Source organism: Saitoella complicata (assembly GCF_001661265.1).
Source record: "Saitoella complicata NRRL Y-17804 unplaced genomic scaffold SAICOscaffold_18, whole genome shotgun sequence".
Lineage (NCBI taxonomy): Eukaryota > Fungi > Ascomycota > Saitoellomycetes > Saitoellales > Saitoellaceae > Saitoella > Saitoella complicata.
Genome location: NW_017567009.1, coordinates 330,147 through 347,593, shown reverse-complemented (window position 1 = coordinate 347,593; position 17,447 = coordinate 330,147). Strand labels below are relative to the sequence as shown.

The 17,447-nt window shown below is 54.7% G+C and overlaps 9 protein-coding genes across 9 annotated transcripts; 6 read left to right on the top strand and 3 right to left on the bottom strand.

Moving 5' to 3' along the window:
• The first annotated feature begins 136 nt into the window (after positions 1 to 136).
• SAICODRAFT_66785 (ornithine aminotransferase) lies at positions 137 to 1,790 on the top strand. Its single transcript, XM_019170265.1, has 2 exons — positions 137 to 1,436; positions 1,467 to 1,790. The coding sequence occupies exons 1-2, from the start codon at positions 189 to 191 to the stop codon at positions 1,494 to 1,496; spliced, it is 1,278 nt and encodes a 425-aa protein (XP_019022941.1). The 5' UTR covers positions 137 to 188; the 3' UTR covers positions 1,497 to 1,790.
• A 416-nt stretch (positions 1,791 to 2,206) lies between these two features.
• Positions 2,207 to 3,518, bottom strand: SAICODRAFT_144907 (protein prenylyltransferase). Its single transcript, XM_019165515.1, has 2 exons — positions 3,473 to 3,518; positions 2,207 to 3,417 (listed from the first exon to the last, which is right to left on the bottom strand). Coding segments are annotated over exons 1-2 (1,059 nt in total). The 5' UTR covers positions 3,475 to 3,518; the 3' UTR covers positions 2,207 to 2,360.
• A 194-nt stretch (positions 3,519 to 3,712) lies between these two features.
• Positions 3,713 to 4,870, top strand: SAICODRAFT_59283 (structural constituent of cytoskeleton; the record flags this gene model as incomplete). The annotated part of the gene is made up of 1 exon (XM_019169674.1): positions 3,713 to 4,870. The coding sequence occupies one exon, from the start codon at positions 3,713 to 3,715 to the stop codon at positions 4,868 to 4,870; it is 1,158 nt and encodes a 385-aa protein (XP_019022939.1).
• A 716-nt stretch (positions 4,871 to 5,586) lies between these two features.
• On the bottom strand, positions 5,587 to 7,119 carry SAICODRAFT_82794 (P-loop containing nucleoside triphosphate hydrolase protein). Its single transcript, XM_019171285.1, has 2 exons — positions 7,059 to 7,119; positions 5,587 to 7,001 (listed from the first exon to the last, which is right to left on the bottom strand). Exon 2 carries the CDS (start codon positions 6,805 to 6,807, stop codon positions 5,740 to 5,742), a length of 1,068 nt encoding a protein of 355 aa, XP_019022938.1. The 5' UTR covers positions 6,808 to 7,001; positions 7,059 to 7,119; the 3' UTR covers positions 5,587 to 5,739.
• Positions 7,120 to 7,613: 494 nt separating this feature from the next.
• SAICODRAFT_144859 (uncharacterized protein) lies at positions 7,614 to 8,882 on the top strand. Its single transcript, XM_019165514.1, has 3 exons — positions 7,614 to 7,960; positions 8,023 to 8,760; positions 8,819 to 8,882. Exons 1-2 carry the CDS (start codon positions 7,707 to 7,709, stop codon positions 8,735 to 8,737), a joined length of 969 nt encoding a protein of 322 aa, XP_019022937.1. The 5' UTR covers positions 7,614 to 7,706; the 3' UTR covers positions 8,738 to 8,760; positions 8,819 to 8,882.
• A 19-nt stretch (positions 8,883 to 8,901) lies between these two features.
• Positions 8,902 to 9,508, top strand: SAICODRAFT_20479 (uncharacterized protein). Its single transcript, XM_019166267.1, has 2 exons — positions 8,902 to 9,289; positions 9,352 to 9,508. The coding sequence occupies exons 1-2, from the start codon at positions 8,969 to 8,971 to the stop codon at positions 9,433 to 9,435; spliced, it is 405 nt and encodes a 134-aa protein (XP_019022936.1). The 5' UTR covers positions 8,902 to 8,968; the 3' UTR covers positions 9,436 to 9,508.
• A 136-nt stretch (positions 9,509 to 9,644) lies between these two features.
• SAICODRAFT_94982 (Methylthioribose-1-phosphate isomerase) lies at positions 9,645 to 10,891 on the bottom strand. Its single transcript, XM_019171959.1, has one exon. It carries the CDS (start codon positions 10,788 to 10,790, stop codon positions 9,660 to 9,662), a length of 1,131 nt encoding a protein of 376 aa, XP_019022935.1. The 5' UTR covers positions 10,791 to 10,891; the 3' UTR covers positions 9,645 to 9,659.
• Positions 10,892 to 13,371: 2,480 nt separating this feature from the next.
• Positions 13,372 to 15,510, top strand: SAICODRAFT_144836 (uncharacterized protein). The gene is made up of 2 exons (XM_019165513.1): positions 13,372 to 13,619; positions 13,686 to 15,510. The coding sequence occupies exons 1-2, from the start codon at positions 13,439 to 13,441 to the stop codon at positions 15,308 to 15,310; spliced, it is 1,806 nt and encodes a 601-aa protein (XP_019022934.1). The 5' UTR covers positions 13,372 to 13,438; the 3' UTR covers positions 15,311 to 15,510.
• An 836-nt stretch (positions 15,511 to 16,346) lies between these two features.
• SAICODRAFT_31153 (MFS general substrate transporter) lies at positions 16,347 to 17,422 on the top strand. The gene has a single exon (XM_019167851.1). The coding sequence runs from the start codon at positions 16,373 to 16,375 to the stop codon at positions 17,396 to 17,398; it is 1,026 nt and encodes a 341-aa protein (XP_019022933.1). The 5' UTR covers positions 16,347 to 16,372; the 3' UTR covers positions 17,399 to 17,422.
• Positions 17,423 to 17,447: the final 25 nt, after the last annotated feature.

Below are 17,447 nucleotides of genomic sequence, written 5' to 3'. Positions count from 1 at the left end.
CGGTCAACAGCTGGTGAGATCACCAACAGCTGGTGTAGTGTTTCGGCCGCGTCGGGTACGCAGGCAGGTGCACACACTACACGTCGATTCGGTTCGCTTCCCGACGCTTCCTCTCCTCACCACCAAACCCTCCTCCCTCCAATAACAACCTCCCTCCAATAACAACCCCCCTCCCTCCAATAACAACAATGCACTCCCGCGAAATCATCGCTCTCGAACACGCACACTCCGCCCACAACTACCACCCCCTCCCCATTGTCTTCGACTCCGCAAAAGGCGCAACAGTCACCGACCCAGAAGGCAAAGAATACCTCGACTTCCTCTCCGCCTACTCCGCCGTCAACCAAGGCCACTGCCACCCGCGAATCATCAATGCCTTGGTGACACAGGCGCAGAAGCTCACGTTGAGCAGTCGTGCGTTTCATTCGTCCACGTTCGGCCCGTTCGCCGCGTTCGTGACAAAGTTGTTTGGGTACGAGAGCGTGTTGCCGATGAACACCGGTGCCGAGGCCGTCGAGACTGCCATCAAACTCGCGAGACGTTGGGGTTACCTGGTCAAGAAGATTCCGGAGAATAAGGCTATCGTCTTCTCCGCCCGGGATAACTTCCACGGCCGCACCCTCGGCGTAATCTCAATGTCAACAGACCCCGACTCAACCACAAACTTCGGCCCCTACCTCCCCGCCGTCGGTCCTACCTGTCCCGAGGGATGCTGCTCAATCAACTACGACTCAATCCCCGACCTCGAATCCGCATTCTCCAAACACGGCCCCGAAATCGCAGCGTTCTTGGTCGAACCAATCCAAGGCGAGGCTGGGATTAGGGTCCCACACAGCACCTACCTCCCCCGCGTCCGCGAGTTGTGCACGCGGTACAACATCCTCCTCATCTGCGACGAGATCCAAACCGGAATCGCGCGTACAGGCCGAATGCTAGCTTCCGACCACGCCTCCATCCGTCCCGACCTCGTTCTCCTCGGAAAAGCAGTCTCGGGAGGCGTGTACCCGGTGTCATGCGTGCTCGCTGATCGGAATATCATGGATTGTTTCGAACCCGGATCGCATGGATCGACGTATGGGGGCAACCCACTCGGGTGTGCGGTGGCGATGGAAGCTCTCCAAGTCGTGCTAGACGAGAAGTTGTGTGAGCGTGCGGATCGTCTGGGTACGCACTTCCGTAATCGGCTCCGCGCGGCTCGGTCCCCACTTATCGCAGAAATCCGCGGTATGGGATTGTTGAACGCGATCGTCATCGATGAGAGTAAGACGAACGGCAAAACGGCGTGGCAGTTTTGTTTGTTGTTGAAGAGTCGTGGGGTGCTCGCGAAACCGACACATGTGAACATCATCCGCTTGGCGCCGCCGTTGGTCATCGGAGAGGAGGAGATGGAGAGGGGTCTTGATGTCATCATTCAGTGTTTGGAGGAGTTTCCGTTGGTGGATAAGAAGAGTATTCAAGATATTGAGGATGAGTACGTTCCGGGAGAGGAGAACTAAATCATCCCAACTTGTGTGGAGGAGGTCATAAGAGGAGTGTATGACATACAACTGTGAATACGCGTGACGAACGACGAAAGGGGGACGGAGGACACACCTCAACCCAATATCTGGTTTTTTTAAGCATCAAACAACACCGCACGCGACCCCCCGATCTCGTCTCAACCCTAGACCGAAGGTCCGAGATCATCTACAACCAACTGGCGTTTTACATTCAACTGCATTTTCCATGTAGCATGCTCCGTCTCCACGTAGACCGAAGGTCCGGAGTTTTTTGTCTGACAGCGTGATGACAAAGAGGCGTTTTTGAAGTTTTTTTTTTCCATTTGATTATACCCTGAGAGTGTGGACTTTTTACCCTAGATTGAATTATGTTATACTTTGAACTTGAACTCTCTCGTGATTGCTTCTCGATACACTTGAATGGTGAAGTGGCCGTCAGCTTCGCACAACGTCACGAAATCCCACGATCGAGATCGGAGCTAGGCGACTCGCGGGCACAACCGTGGCCAAAAACCCGGTCGTGAGAGTGGCTGAACAGCGGGATTTGAAGGGTGGTATACCCCTCTATTCAAATCGACAATTGAGTGGAAGTGGATGGAGGAGTGGAGGACGTTGTCGAGGGTACATTGAACGCACGCATGGGACTCGGTGCATACGGTTCTCGTAGCATAATGTGCGTATACGTCTTGATCATTAGGTCCTTGTGAGGGGCTATGAAATGTGCAGATGCTGTGGTATCTGGTCTGAATTCTAGGTGAATACCATGGTCCAAGGAAACAATTTAAGCTGATACAAATCGTTTCATTGAGCATCCACGCTTCATGAGTCTATCGAGAATACTACCTGCGCATTCGATACCAACTAAAGCTCACTCGCCCTCCACAGCCAATAGCCCTTCCTCACCGCATCCCACCTCTCACCCAATAGCCGATAGCCCTCCTTCGCTTTCTCCTTCCCCTCCGCTCCCTCCGTCTCAAAGATCTCGCACAGCAACTCAAGCGCATGCGAAGACTCAATGCCCAGCTCCGCATCCCATCTGTCCACTGGCGCGTATCGCAGACATGTCTCCTTGAGCGAGGTGATAGACGGCGAGGTGGAGATGCGGTGGAGAGCGCGGAGGTAGAGCCACGGTGCCGGGTTTTGCGGCGCGAGCGCGATCTTCTCCAGGGTGTAATCCACCTCCTTCTCCAAGTCCTCTTTGGTGGTTGTACATGATCCTTCCGCAGCCTCTCCCTCGATTGCCGGCTTTCCACCCTGGGACAACACGTACCACCTCATGTTCCACGCCGAGTTATTCCTCACGTCACTCTCCAATAGGGCATCAATGGTCCTCCACTCCCCATCCCACAACTTGAAATGTCGGACCAACCATTGACGGTATGTCCACACATGATAGTTCTTCGCATCCTCAGCGAGCATCTTGTCAATGAATCCCATCTCTGTCTTCAAGTCTGGCGAGGAGTGCTGCGAAAGCAGCAACTGGCGATGATGCCAGAGCTGGTAGTTCTTCGAATGCTTAGCCCCCAATGCAGCAGTCCAGTCAAGCTCTTCCTGTACTCGAGACGGTCCGGGGAGTTCGAAGATGATGTCGGTGCGATATGCCCAGACAGTGTAATGTGCCGGATTCTGCTGAATAACAATCTCGGTCGTCCGCAACGCCCGTTCACTAAACTCCTTCGCCGCCATCAAGCTGCGCAAGTATGAGCTCGCCAATGCATACCCATCCGCATAGGCAATTGCGGATAATGGGTTAGGACCGTCGTTTTGAGGAGTCGGTGGGAGATCGGAGAAGGAGGTCTTGAAGAATTCGGTTGGGTCTGAGGGGAAGGTGGCTACCGCGGCCATCGTGAATGTTGTCTGTGAGGTACGAGAAGATGTATGGAGGTCGATCAGGGTGCAGCGGGGGTGTATAAGAGGCCTTGGTCAACGTTACAGGGATGAACAATAGGGCAGCTGCCGTAAAGGGACAATACATTGAGCCGTTGGAAGAGGTCCCATATCCGAGCCCCAATCCGTTTTACCAAATCATTTTAGAAGTTATGAAGAATATGATCATGTACCACTCCGGAACCTATCATGTGCTTCCCCACTGCCGTCACACCGCAGACCCGCCGTATGCCGAGCACAGTGAACAAAGTCGAACCCACCAAAACAAACTTTGATCCTTCCTGGTTAACAGTAGACTGACCAGTCCTGTCATAAATCCCTCTACCATGTCCGCTCCCGAATCAATTCAGCTTAACCTTGGGTCGTTGACCGCCCACGCTTTCAACGGTGACCGCACCCAAGTCGCCATCTCCGCCAACTCCAACACCGTCGAGATCTACCAAAAGTCTGAGACTGGCTATACTCTTCTTTCGACCCTTACAGACCACGACAAGCTCGTCACCTCCATCGACTGGTCCGCGACCACCAACCGTATCGTCACCTGTTCCCAAGACCGTAACGCCTACGTCTGGACCCAAGCCGCCGATGGATCATGGAAGCCAACCCTCGTCTTGCTCCGAATTAACCGTGCCGCAACTTTCGTGCGCTGGTCTCCTTCCGGTAACAAGTTCGCCGTCGCCTCTGGTGCCCGCCTTGTCGCTGTTTGTTACTTTGAGCCAGAGAACGACTGGTGGGTCTCCAAGCACCTCAAGAAGCCCCTTCGCTCGACCGCTCTCACCCTTGACTGGCACCCGAATAATGTCTTGTTGGCTGTCGGTGGTGCGGATGGTGTCGCCCGTGTCATGTCCGCGTTCGTGAAGGATGTTGACGCCAAGCCTGAGCCTTCGGTATGGGGTGCCCGTTTGCCGTTCGGTACCGTTTGCGGTGAGTTCGAGAACCCTGAGCGTGGATGGGTTCACGGCGTCGCTTTCTCTCCTTCCGGAGACCGTCTTGCTTTTGCTGCTCATGACTCCGGGATCAGCGTCGTTTCCTCTGTCGGCGAAGGACAGTGGAGCTTGGACCGCGTGAAGACTCGCATGCTTCCCTTCCTGTCCCTCATCTGGATCTCAGAGCAGGCTGTTGTCGCTGCAGGTCACGATTGTCAACCCGTCCTCTTCTCTCAATCCGGTGCTGGCTGGGAATTGACCAAGTCTCTTGACGACCCCACTACGAAGAAATCTGCCGCTCCCACCGCCAACAGAATGAATGCCGCTTTCAACATGTTCCGCGAGATGGATCTCAAGGGTAAATCCTCTGCAACGACTGGCGAGGACGGCGAAGTGATCAGCAGGGGTGACGATACGAAGCTTGCTACTGTCCACCAGAACACGATCACGAGTATTAGGGTGTATGAAGGTGGTTGGCATGCGGGGCAGTGGACCGGGGATGTGAGGAGATTCAGCACAAGCGGACATGATGGGAGACTATGCGTGTGGACTTTTTGAGATGGAGCTTGAACTTTGTGGTGTAGAGGAAGGGATCTAGAATGTGTTCGGTCCTTTCTTGCTTTGTGCGTTGTCTGCTTCAATAACATATGTTATTAAACTTAAGTCGAGAAACATAAGGATTTCAACCTTTCCACCAGTGTAAGTGGGGCGAGCACCCTCCACCTCCACCTCATCCTCTATCTTAACATACCCAGTGTGATGCGGCGCTGGGTGTTGAGCTCCGACCTTGCCCGTTCATCATGTGCCCGCTGCGGAGCAATCCAACGGGGACCTACCAGACTTGTCCCAACCTCAATGCGGTTGGTAGGTGGAATTCCTGGAGGCATCAATGCCTTCAGGTGCCAAATCGGGACAAACCTTGGATAGTTTTGTGCAATATATCTCTTCCCATTACTTGCTTTCAACCTTCTCGCATCGCAATCTGGCCCATCGCAACGGAAACCCCAATGTGTGTCACTCCAGAAATTCGTCATGATGGATGGAGTACCGTACGTAACGCAGCAACAAACGCAGTGACTTAATGCAGCATATACGCGATATCTCCGTCTCATTTTGTCTTGGATGACTTGTCCTTGCCATTCTCCGCTCATGAACAACGACAGCCGTCAACGTCGCCGATTGCAAGGGTGAGGCGGACTATATGCTCGATCTCGATTACAACATCGATGATGTTCAAGACACATTATGTCCGATGACTTGTAACGAAAACAGTTCTTGTGGTATACCATTTCACATAACAAAACGCCAATGCTACTCAAACCTACCCGTAGGCCTCCAACGACCATATCTGCATCCATACGCCTCTCCATGGGAAATCGCATTCCAACACCAACACCCGCACTCATCGGACTCTCTTCATTGCCATCTCAATCAAAAAACCTCTTCAACGCTCCCACATCCCCCACAGCCACAACAACCTCAACCTCCGGCACCCCCAACCCAACCCTCAAATCCTCATCCCCCCCTTTCCCCTTCTTCACCGGACTATTCCCCCCACCACCACCAACCCCCGCACCCCCCAAATTCACAACTCCACACCCCTCCAAGCTCCCAACCACGTCCCTAAACTCACTCGACCCAAGCGGCGAGATCATCCGATCACGCTTACACAGTTTCGTGTAGCTTTCATAGAGTTTACCCACGGTTTGGGATTTCGAGACACACAGTGCGCACAACACAGCTTTTTGTTGTAGGTTGAGGGTTTTGAGACGTTGTGCCGTGGACGTACCGAATGCGGAAGCGGAGATTCTAGCGATATGTGCGACTGTGACTTTCTTTACCCCCGTTTGCTGGTCCTGCGTAGGCAATAACGGAGCCCGTTTCGCCTCGGACTCGACGAGTTCGATTGCGCGACGACAGAGATCGAGAGCTTTTCGGAGGTCACCGGTGCTTGCCGCGACTTTCTTCGCCAACAACGTCACCGCGGCGGGTTGCATGACCTCGCCCAACCCCGCTCCCTCGCTCTCCTCCTTCAAACTTCCTAACTTGGCTAAGATGATCTCCTTGATCTCCTCCGCCTTATACGGTCGAAACTGCACCAGCTCCGGCTCGACACCTTTGGCGCGTAGACGTGGTACCACCCGGTCTGTCAGGTCGAGTGCATTTGCGATGCCAACGAGGAGAAGGCGGGATTTGGGATGGTGGGGGAGCGAATAAATGGCGTACAAGACCTCCTCCTTCTCGGCGAGATGATCGATCTCGTCCAACACAACCAAACACGCTTGTTTCTCAAACTCCTTTCGTAGGCCATCCTCGGTGGAGGCGGCGTCGGGGTTTATGGCGTTAGCGATAGCGGTGTAAACTTCCTCAACCCGATTCAGCGCCATACAGTTCAACTCCACGACCTTCACCCCTTCCTCCTCTTTCTTCATCTCCGTACAAATCGAAGAGAGCACTGCACTCTTCCCAGTCCCCGGTGGGCCAGAGACGTACATACTCCCACTCTTGCCACCCTCAACACGCTCCTTTATCCACTTCTTCAGGAAATCTCGCTCAGTATCACGGGCGGTGAGTGCCGTTGGTGCTGCTGAACGGCGGAAAAGGGTCTTTATTGGGGTATACGGCGATGCAACGGTAGGTGTCGTTGGTGTTCGGAGTGTTGGTGTAGCGGGTTTCTTGGCTAGGGAGACTGTATGCAAACCGCGTCAGTAATCCATGATCAAACATAGAGAGCATGTTTGCATACCAGTTGCTTTACCAGCACTGAAGACGTTCGTGATTCTCCCATTCTTGGTTGGAGTGACAGGTGCGACGTTCTCCTTTTTCGGCGAGCAGACGCGTTTGCTGGGCGAGACGCTGACGCTCCGGGCTCGGGAGCCGGGTGTAAGAGTGACTGTAGACTGACGAGTCCTCTTGCCGAGTGTTGAAGAAGACATGGTCGATCGGAGTAAAAATAGGTATATTGGGTGTTGGGGGTGTTGGGGGTGGAGGTGAGTTTTGGGGACGAGACGCGTATAGGGGGGGTCGTTGATTTAGGTACCGCACGTGACTTGCAATCAAACACGCGGATTGGGAAAGACCTAAACAGTCCCACAACAACCGTTGCTATGCAAGTACACACACACTGGAACCTCCCACAGAAGCGCATCTCGCATTCTGATCGTACAGCTGACCGTTCAGTGGTCCCATCTGCGAAGCTTTATCTGTACGTCGGGTAAAGTCTACGTTACATGTCGGCAAATGCACCCGACGTCACACTGCCCCGAATTCGGCCATCGTCACTCCGCAACTCCGCTTCCCCGCCATACATCCCCGCGAACGTCCGAACCTCAACCAAAAATAAAACACCACCCATTCCGAACCCTGAACACCAATTGATCCATCTACCAAAACAATGTCCAAACAACAGCACTTCACCCGCCTCATCCGCTTCGTCGCCAAGGACGGCAAGCGTGTTCTCTACGGCGACGCAATCCTCCCTTGCCGCGGTGCCGGTGCCGAGAATGCTCAGAAGGCGAAGGTGATTAAGGGTGATCCGCTCGGAGAGTACGAAATTACGGACGAGGAAGTCGAGGTTGGACGTTTACTCGCACCATTGGAGACAGAGAAGGTAGGCACCGTCAGATGTCTCGGTCTCAACTACGCCGCGTATGTTCTATCCCAATCTACTGATCCCAACGATGGTTGCATTGCTAACAACGGGCATTCAGCCACGCCAAAGAATCCGGCATGCCCCAACCGAAATACCCAGTCCTCTTCTACAAACCCCGTACCTCCCTCACCGGCCCCATGGCCCCAATCCCCGTCCCCACAATGGCCCAACAAAACACCCTCGCGCACGCTTCCCACCCCTCCGCAACAGCCTCCGCAACTCCAGGTAGCACAACCCCCAAACTCGACTACGAAGTCGAACTCGTCATCGTCATCGGGAAGAAATGTCGGGATGTGAAGGAGGAGGATGTCGATGACGTGGTGTTGGGATACGCAGTCGGAAACGATGTGAGCCAGCGCGCCTGGCAGATTGAGTTGGGCGGCGGACAATGGTCCCACGGGAAAGGTTTCGACGGCTGGGCACCCTGGGGCCCGTGCATCACCCACCCCTCCCTCCTCTCCCCGCACTCCACAGGCAACCGCAACCTCGACCTCCGCATCACCTGTTCCGTCAACGCCCACCCCCGCCAACAATCCACAACCGCAGACATGATCTTCGGGATCAGGAAGACGGTTGCGTTGTTGTCACGTGGGGTTACGCTCATGCCGGGTGATTTGATTTTTACGGGGACGCCGGAGGGGGTTGGGATGGGGTTTAAGCCTGAGGGGAAGTGGTTGAGGGATGGGGATGTTGTTGAAGTTGGGGTTGAGGGGTTAGGAAAGTGTAAGAATGTTGTTGTGTTTGAGGGAGGAATGGGGAGGGCGAGGTTGTAGGTGTGGGACTTGAAGGTGTAAGAGTATGCAGCTGCGTCAATTTTCGATCTCGATATGAGAACCATTTCTAATCCTTTGTAGGGTTAAAAGTCGAGTTGTTAAACGGGTGATGATTCCCACGGCCGCGTCGCGGATTCCCAGGTGCCCCCTGATCGACCATGACAATGACCCACGTAATCACCACCTCTCCAGTGTCAAAGACCAAAGGTCAGAAGCATAATCCACTTCAGCATGCCTCCTGTTCAACGCAACCACACTTTCCTCTCCCAACCCTCCGATGACCTCAACTCCGCCCCCTCCATCGACTTCGACGCCATCATGGCCCAGCTGGCCCAAGCCTCCGCCGACCGCAAAAAGAAGAAGCAGTCCGAAATACAAGCATCCTTCACCAAAAACTTGAGTACTATTGAGGCGAAACTGCACGGAGTCATCGAAGCGCATCATGCGAAGGTTAGTAAGCGTTATGAACAGAGTTGTGCGGAGAGGGCGGAGTTGGTGAGGAAGAAGACGGAAGTTGAGGAGACGATGGCGGAAGCGATACTGAAATTGCAGGTATGTATGCCGCGGGCAGATGACATGTTGGGGCAGGGTACTGATGTGGATTCACGAAATAGGGGGAAGTTACGAAGTTCGAGAAGGCCATGCTCGCCAAGAGTACGGAGCAAGTTCAGAGCAAGAGTAAGAAGGGCAGAAAGTGATACCGCGGTATAAGAGATATTGTACGGAGATATATGCGTCAAACACTATTCGCGGCGGTGATACAGGCAGGCGTTTACATGATTTGCTAGGTAGTACCGGCTATAAAGATACCAGGAATATAGGCCAAATTAATCATTCATTCCATTATGCAATCCGTGCTACCTAAACCAAGATGCATCCAACTCATCCCACGTTATTTCGCATGATAAACCTGCACCACGACCTAGTTCTCCGCCAAGAACTTCGTCAGATCGAACTTTCCATCCGGACCCTTCTCGCACACTCCCCGCTCAGTAACAACAGCATCAACCCACTCCGCCGGCGTAACATCGAAACTGGGGTTCCATGCTCTCGCTCCCGGCGCCGCCAAACTGACGGTCTCGACCCTCTCCGCCTTTACCTCACCACCCTCCACAACCGGTCCCCTCACCGTCAAAATCTCAGACTCGGGACGCTGCTCGATGGGGATGTGGTCACCGGATGGGCAGTTGAGGTCAATCGAGGTTGCGGGGGCGGCGACGATGAACTTGATACCGTGGGTACGTGCGAGGACAGCAAGACCGTATGTACCGATCTTGTTCGCGGTATCACCGTTTGCGGCGACTCTGTCAGCACCGACAATAACCGCACGCAAGTTCTCGTCCTTTCCACGCGTGCGCATCAACGCCGCAGCCATAGAGTCGGTCATGAGGGTCGAAGGGATGTTTTCGGTGATAAGTTCGTACTGGGTAAGTCGAGATCCCTGGTTGTATGGTCTCGTCTCAGTGTTGAAGGCATGTTTCAGCTTTCCGTCAGCGTGCAGAGAGCGGATAATACCTAATGCAGTACCATACGACGCAGTCGCCAACGAACCGGTGTTGCAATGAGTCAAAACTGACACAGGCGTCGCCGAATCCTCCTGTTGTGCCAACAACCAGTTCTTTCCGTGCTCACCAATCGCGCGGTTATCAGCGACATCCGCAACCAACATCGCCTCCGCGGCCTCGAGGTATGCAGCCACGACATTCTCCTTGGCTCCCTCCACAACCTTCGTCAACTTGTTGACCGCGTCACCGAGGTTGACGGCCGTAGGCCGACTCTTGTACAAATGCTTCAAGCTCTCAACGATGAACGTCTTTGCCTCATCCTCTGACTTGAAGGACTCTGCAGTATGTCTGGTGTTAAGGTCAACAGCAAGCGCGAGGGCAGCGACGATAGCAATTGCTGGCGCACCGCGAACAGTCATAGATTTGATTGCGTCGAAGCCGTCCTGGACAGTCTTGACGTCGACGTAGGTGGTGACGTGGGGAAGAGCGAGCTGGTCGAGGATGCGGAGGTTACCGCGGGTGTAGTCAATGGCGGTGAGATTGCCCATGGTTGCTATGATGTACGAGGAGAGACTGAAAACCGAGACGGTCGTACGGATCGGCCAACGACTTTTAGAGAGAGTAGGAGCTCGAGGCGGAGGTTTGTACCGAGCGTTATTTTGAGAACCTTAATTTCGCGCCACTCAGGGTCCCAGGCACGTGATCTGGTACCCCGACCGTTCTCTATTTAACCATTAAGAAACCAAGTGAAGCAAACCCAAACTCCAGATATCAATATCTATCCACAATGTTCCTCTCCCTATCTCTCGCTCCTTCGCCTGCTAGTGTGTCGCTTGACGTCTAACCCATCAAGTTTAACCCACTCTCTCCAGCAATCCTAACCAACTCTTCACTCAACTCAACCAACTCACTCTTTTCCCTCCTCTCCTTCTCAACCTCAGCCTCCAACTCCCTCACAAGACCCTGCAGCCTCTGCACCTCCTGACTCAATGCTTCGACTTCGGCTCTGAGCGCCTCCACTTCCTCTCCTCCCTGAGCTTGAGCCTGAGCCTCAGCGAGAGCGGCTTCGGCTTGCTGCAACTTGACTTCGACGACCTTGATCTGCTCTCCGTACTTGGTCGCATAGCTGCCCTTCAACGCCTCCACCTTCTTCAAATGCTTTGCCGAGTACTGTTTATGCAGATCCGTCGCAAGCGCTCTCAACTGCTCTTCTACCTGCACCTGAGTGATCCCTCCTCTCGCCGCATTACCCTCCGCACTCTTCTCGGCCGCGGCCTTCGCCTTCTCCGCCTCCTCCTCCGCGCGAGCAGCGGCCTCTTTAGCCTCAGCGAGTGCCTGTCTATCCTTCTCCCTTAACTCTCTCAACTCCCTAACCTCCGCCTCAAGCGCCCGTCCTCTCTCACCCTCGCCCTCCAACTCCCTACACCGGGCCTCAACCTCTTCCCTCAACCCTTGCTCCTGCTCCAACTGCCTCCCAACCTCCTCGAGCCGTCCTTGCACGCTCTCCACAAGCCCATTCGCCTCCTCCGCAACCTTCACGACACTATCCCGTTCTTCTTGTAGCTGAGCGATAGTCTGACGTAGGTCTTCGCACTCTTGGGAGAGTAAGGATTCGAGACGGGTCCGTTCGGCTTGTGATTGATGAAATTGAGCGAGGGCTTCTTCGCGCTGGTCCTCGACGCGGCGGAAGTCTTCGCGGAGCACGGCAATCTCCTCCTGTGCTCTCGCCAGCCCTTCTCTCGTGCCTTCGTAGTCCGCACGACATCCTTCCAGTGCTTCCAGTGCTTTGTTCAACTCCTCCCTCAATGCATCAACCTCACGCGCCGGTACCTTCGGCGTAGCAGGAACCCCACCAAACTCCATGCCCAAATCGAGATCAAGGAGGTTCTGCACCTCACGCGGGGTGGCCGGCGGAAGGGGAACACCCGCAGCCTGTGCCTGTTGCGGAGCAGGAGTCGCAAACGCCAATAAGAGATCACCATATGCAGCTGCAGGAGTCTTGCCGCCTTCGCCGGACTGAGCTTGACGCGCGGGTGTAGCGAACGCAGAGAGGTTCCCGGCATGGGAAGCAGCTCTGGGAGTTGGATGCGTGGAGTGAGCGGGTGATCGGACGGGCGAAGTGCGATCCAAGAAGATCGGGTTGAATGACGCGCTGACTGGACGCGGAGTCGTGCCGTTCGCCGAATTATGAGCCGGGGATGACCGCTGAGCTGGGGTGAATGCATACACAGATCCTTGTACAGATGCCGGAGTCGCATGCGTGCTAGTGCTGTTCATGTTGGGGTGCAGAACCATCGGCGTAGACTGCACCGATACAGATCTCATAGACCTCGCAGGGGTGAATGCCTCATTCTCCTCCTCCCTCTCCTCTCGCTCACTCATCTCAACCTCTCTATCAACAGCCGGAGTTCCCTGCACACTTCCACCCGTAGAAATAGACGTAGTGGGCTTCTGCGGGGTCGATTGACGTGACGCTGCAGCCCTCATTGCCTTGGCCATAGCCGCAGCATTCCGTTTCGCGGCCAAGAATCGGGCGAGGGAGCTCTCTGAATCGCCTTGAGTCGACATTGGTCTCTTTACCGTGGACTGAACTGTACGATTCCTGACGGGAGGGGTAACGGCAGAGTGGAACGCAGGGACTGAGGCGGGAATAGGAATGGTGATGTCTTGATTGCCGGTCGGTGTCGAGGGGTTTTGGGCAGCGGAGGCTTTGGATGGGGTAAGTGTCGGGACTGGGAGGATGTTCGTTGAGACTGGCGACAATGGTGTTAAAGATGGTGATCCTGGATTCGAATGGGCCATTTTGGAGGTTTGTTGCGTGTGTTGTTGGTGTTCGTGTCGAAAAGTCGCGATGAGTGTACGAAGGTGTAAACAAACCAGGACGAGCCACTGAAATGGAGAAAAGCAAGGGCAATGCGCATGGGAAGGGAACCAGGATACAACTTATATTTGTAAAAGTAGATTGAATGTTTTGATCCTGCTGCTCAGCGGAGTTTCCCAGTTAAGGTTACACGATTTCTCTCCTTGCCATAGCTTAATTGGTTATCGCAGGCCTACTGCAGCCCTGCGCACTCACGGCGTGGGCCATAATCAGCCACTCCCCCCAGCCCGGCCGCGGCGCCGAGCCCCGTACACACACACTGAGCATGGCCAGGCACAGCTTGCAACCCCCAAGATCAAACATCCCATCGTCACCATGGAGCCTCCCCCGAACACAAAGAAACGACCCATGGACGAGCATGCAGAACCCGAGGATGCGGAGTCTTCGAAGCACCCGAAGTTGGGCGCGGAGGTGGAGAGGCCGAGTGGGGCGGAGAGGGTGAGGGAGAAGAGGGACGATGAGGTTATGGGTGAGGTTGAGAAGTTGTTGACATGCAGTACGTTCCCCCGTTTCCAAGAAGTGTATTGTGTGAGCGTGGCTAACCCGAGCGTCTGTTCGCCAGGTATATGCTACGAAATCATGCACAGACCCATCATCCTCCTCAACTGCCTCCACACCTTCTGTGGCGCCTGTTTCCACACCCACACCAAACTCACACCCACACCCGATAACCTCAACCCTGATCTCGGCCCCGGTCCTGGGGATGCCGACGGTGGTGGTCTTTGGGGCGACGGGAGACCGAGTAAGAAAATGACGTGTCCGACATGTCGAACGAATGCGAAAACATTGAAGAAAGCGTGGATGTTGGAGGGTGTGATCAAGTCCTTCTTGGAGTCGTATCCGCATAAGAAGAGGCCGGAGACGGAGTTGGAGGAGTTGGACGGGATTTGGCCTGGAGTCGACAAGCCGGGAACCAACACCTACACCGGGGCAGCTATGGGTACTGGGGCAGCACCGGCTGCGCCTGCTGAGGTAGAGGAAGAAAGCGACGATGACGACGATGACGACGGTGGAGCAGGAAACGCTGACGACGACGACGACGACCACTCCGAAGAAGAAGACTACGAATCCCGTATCTGGCTTCCCTGCCCCTCCTGCCCCTCCCACCCCCACCACCCCTCCTCCGACCCGGACCACGAAGACCGCCGTCCGGTGCCATTTACGTGTCCGGCCCCCATCGATCGGAATTTGAGGATCGAGATTGAGGCGAATCCGGAGGTGGAGGGACATGGAGTTTGTGTGCAGTGTGAGAGGGTTGTGCCGTTGCATGGGAGGGATCCGGTGTTGGAGGGGGAGAGGGTTGAGAGGACGGCTGCTGCTACTGCTGCTGCTGCTGCGGAGGCTGATGCGGAGGAAGATGATGATGATGATGATGACATGGAGATCATCACGGAGAAGACCCAAGGCGAGGGATCTACGACCCCAGCTGGATCTCCCCCGGTGGGTGGAGATCATGTCGCGGCGCTTGCAGGGAATATGGAGTATCGCGAGCAGCAAGCACAGGAGGACAGCATCATGGAAGACAGCAGCGAGGAATACCACACCGCAACATCAACCTCAACCCCCGCCTCCCCAAACGCCGACACCCATCACCCCGCCGCCACCAACCCCACCCTCACCTCCTGGTACACCCACGCCGAACGCTGCAAAGCCTGCGGCGACGTCTACTGCGACGCATACTACGGCACCCACCCCTCCCGCGAATGTCTCCTCCCACTTTCGCGTAGTGTCCCGCCTACGCAGAGTTTATCGAGTTTTGTGAATATGGCGAGTGGGTTTGGGAATTCGATTGAGAGGGGGTTGTGTTTGGAGTTTGTGATGGGGAGGCGGGAGTGGGATTCGGTGGGGGAGTTGTGGAGGGGGCTGTTGAGGTTTGCGATGGAGAGTCAGCTTAGTGTTGGCTATAATGGAGCCGTCGCTGCTCCCGCAGCCGCGACGACGAATCGTCAGGGGATGATGGTTCGATACGTCGGGCAAAACGTCGGAGAGAAAGATTGGGTTTGCAAAGCCTGTATCGGGGAAATGTTTTGTGCGTGGGTTAGTCGGTGGTGGGTGTATCAAATCAGGAAGGAGGGGAGTGGGGTGAAGGAGGAGGTTAGGAGGAGGACGGCGTGTGAGGGGGGCATTAGGTGTGAGAGGCAGGGGGATGTTGTGCATTGTAGGGAGTTTGAGCATTTGAGGGGATGAGGTTATTAACGTCCCTGTGAGGGGGAGTGTGTAGGGGAAGATGAGGCGAGGTGGGGAGAGCATTTTTATTTTGTGGTGTCTTTTATTGTTGGAAAGGGATCATTGAGGCGTCAGACTTAGGCCGTATTGGTGTTATTGCTTGCTCTATTTGATATCGTGGCTGAATAACATACTCGTATTAACACATCCCGGTTCAGGACTTAATTAAGAGTCAGTTCGGGCCGACTCTCGGAAGCGTTTGCTCCGTGAAAACTCAGACCCCTCACCAAACGTATATAGCGCCAACGTTGGACCCCGAACCCCGGAGCCCAGACCAACCAATCATGAGCCACGGAGGACATCAGTCCGTTTGAAATGAAAAAATATGCGGGGATCCGTATGAACTCCGCATTGTTGGCAATACTTGGGCGACATGAAGCGATCGTATAAATGGCCCTCCTCGGCTGCGATTACCATGGCCTACAAGTACTTCGCACTGTTGATCCGTCGACCACAATGACACATGCACCATTCCTCGGCCTTCGAGGCAAGAAACTGGTTTATGCGATTACATTCACCTGCTCCCTCGGCTTCCTACTCTTCGGGTACGACAATGGTGTTTTCTCGGGGTTGACGACTGCCCCTCTCTTCCTCAACCAATTCGACAACCCGGGTGCTTCGATGTTGGGGTTCATCATCGCCGTGTACGAGTTAGGTTGTTTACTCGGTGCTTTGATCTGTGCCGTCTATGCCGACCACTTCGGTCGTATCAAGGTCATGGTGGCGGGGAATATCATCTTGATTATCGGCTGCGTGATCCAGACCGCAAGCTTCGGGCGTCCAGAGTTGATTGTCGGACGTGTCGTTACCGGCGTTGGGATGGGTTTCATCACCTCTGTCGTGCCCATCTGGCAAGCAGAGTGCACACTCGCACACTCCCGTGGACGCATGATTGCCGTTCAACTCTCCATGCTCATCGTTGGTATCGTGATCGCTTATTGGCTCGACTACGGATGTTCGTTCGCGACGACGAGTTTGCAGTGGCGGTTTCCGATTATCTTTCAGGTGGTGTTCGCGGTTGCGATGATTGGGCTTTGTTGTATGCTTCCGGAGTCGCCGAGGTGGTTGGCGGCACGAGGGAGGAATGACGAGGCGCTCGCAATTCTGGGAGCCTTGCGTGATGGATCGGAGGATGATGTGCACGTTAGGGCCGAGTACGATGAAATTCTGGCGTCTTTGGCGCTGGAGCAAGAAGAGTCTGGTTCATGGAAGGACGTGTTCTCAGACAACGGCATCAAGGGATACCAACGTACCATCATCGCCTGCGCAGTCCAAGCCATGCAAGAATTCACCGGAACAAACATCATCACATACTACGCACCCTACGTCATGGTCCACTCCGTCGGCCTCGATAACCACCAAGCCCTCCTCCTCTCAGGTGGTCTCCAGCTCTTCTTCCTGGCAATGTCTTTCATCCCATGGGCCATCATCGACAAAGCTGGACGCAGGAAGCTATTCATGTTTGGGTCGACGGGGATGGGTGCATGCATGCTTGCTTCTGGTCTCTGTATCTACCGCGGAGGCAGAAACAATGGTATCGGCGCCGTTGTGGCACTCTACCTCTTCCAGGGCTTCTTCACCGTGGGATGGATGTCAAACATGTGGTGTTACCCCTCTGAGATCCTTCCCCTCCGCCTTCGTCAACGTGGTGGTGCACTTTCCGTCGTCTGGCAATGGCTCATCACATTCCTCGTTGTCGAGATCACCCCACCCGCGATCTCTAATATCGGATGGTGGACCTACATCATCTTCTCCCTCCTCAACTTTGGGAGTATCGGGATCGTGTGGTATTGGTTCCCGGAGACGGCGGGGAGGAGTTTGGAGAGCGTTGATTTGTTGTTTGTTGGGGCGAAGAATATAAGGGAAGTTGTGTTGAGGAGTACTGGGAAGGCCGAGACGCCGGTATTTGATATGAAAGGAGCGGGAGTGGAGTTGAGGCATAGGGTGCTTGGGAAGGGGGACGAGGAGGACGAGATGTATATTGGGAAGCAGGATGTAGTGCACGTGGAAAGGGTGGTGGGAACAGGGCCTGGAGGTGTTGCTGTCTGAACGGGAAGTTATGTCGTATAGCATCATTAAGTCTATCGATTTGAAAAAA

Coding starts and splice junctions, on each gene's coding strand:
- SAICODRAFT_31153 (XM_019167851.1), top strand. CDS start 16,373: ATGATTGGGCTTTGTTGTATGCTTCCGGAGTCGCCGAGGTGGTTGGCG.
- SAICODRAFT_20479 (XM_019166267.1), top strand. CDS start 8,969: ATGCCTCCTGTTCAACGCAACCACACTTTCCTCTCCCAACCCTCCGAT. Junction 9,290..9,351: donor AAGCGATACTGAAATTGCAG/GTATGTATGCCG, acceptor TTCACGAAATAG/GGGGAAGTTACGAAGTTCGA.
- SAICODRAFT_94982 (XM_019171959.1), bottom strand. CDS start 10,790: ATGGGCAATCTCACCGCCATTGACTACACCCGCGGTAACCTCCGCATC.
- SAICODRAFT_144836 (XM_019165513.1), top strand. CDS start 13,439: ATGGAGCCTCCCCCGAACACAAAGAAACGACCCATGGACGAGCATGCA. Junction 13,620..13,685: donor TGAGAAGTTGTTGACATGCA/GTACGTTCCCCC, acceptor TCTGTTCGCCAG/GTATATGCTACGAAATCATG.
- SAICODRAFT_66785 (XM_019170265.1), top strand. CDS start 189: ATGCACTCCCGCGAAATCATCGCTCTCGAACACGCACACTCCGCCCAC. Junction 1,437..1,466: donor GTTTGGAGGAGTTTCCGTTG/GTGGATAAGAAG, acceptor CAAGATATTGAG/GATGAGTACGTTCCGGGAGA.
- SAICODRAFT_82794 (XM_019171285.1), bottom strand. CDS start 6,807: ATGTACGTCTCTGGCCCACCGGGGACTGGGAAGAGTGCAGTGCTCTCT.
- SAICODRAFT_144859 (XM_019165514.1), top strand. CDS start 7,707: ATGTCCAAACAACAGCACTTCACCCGCCTCATCCGCTTCGTCGCCAAG. Junction 7,961..8,022: donor CTCGGTCTCAACTACGCCGC/GTATGTTCTATC, acceptor ACGGGCATTCAG/CCACGCCAAAGAATCCGGCA.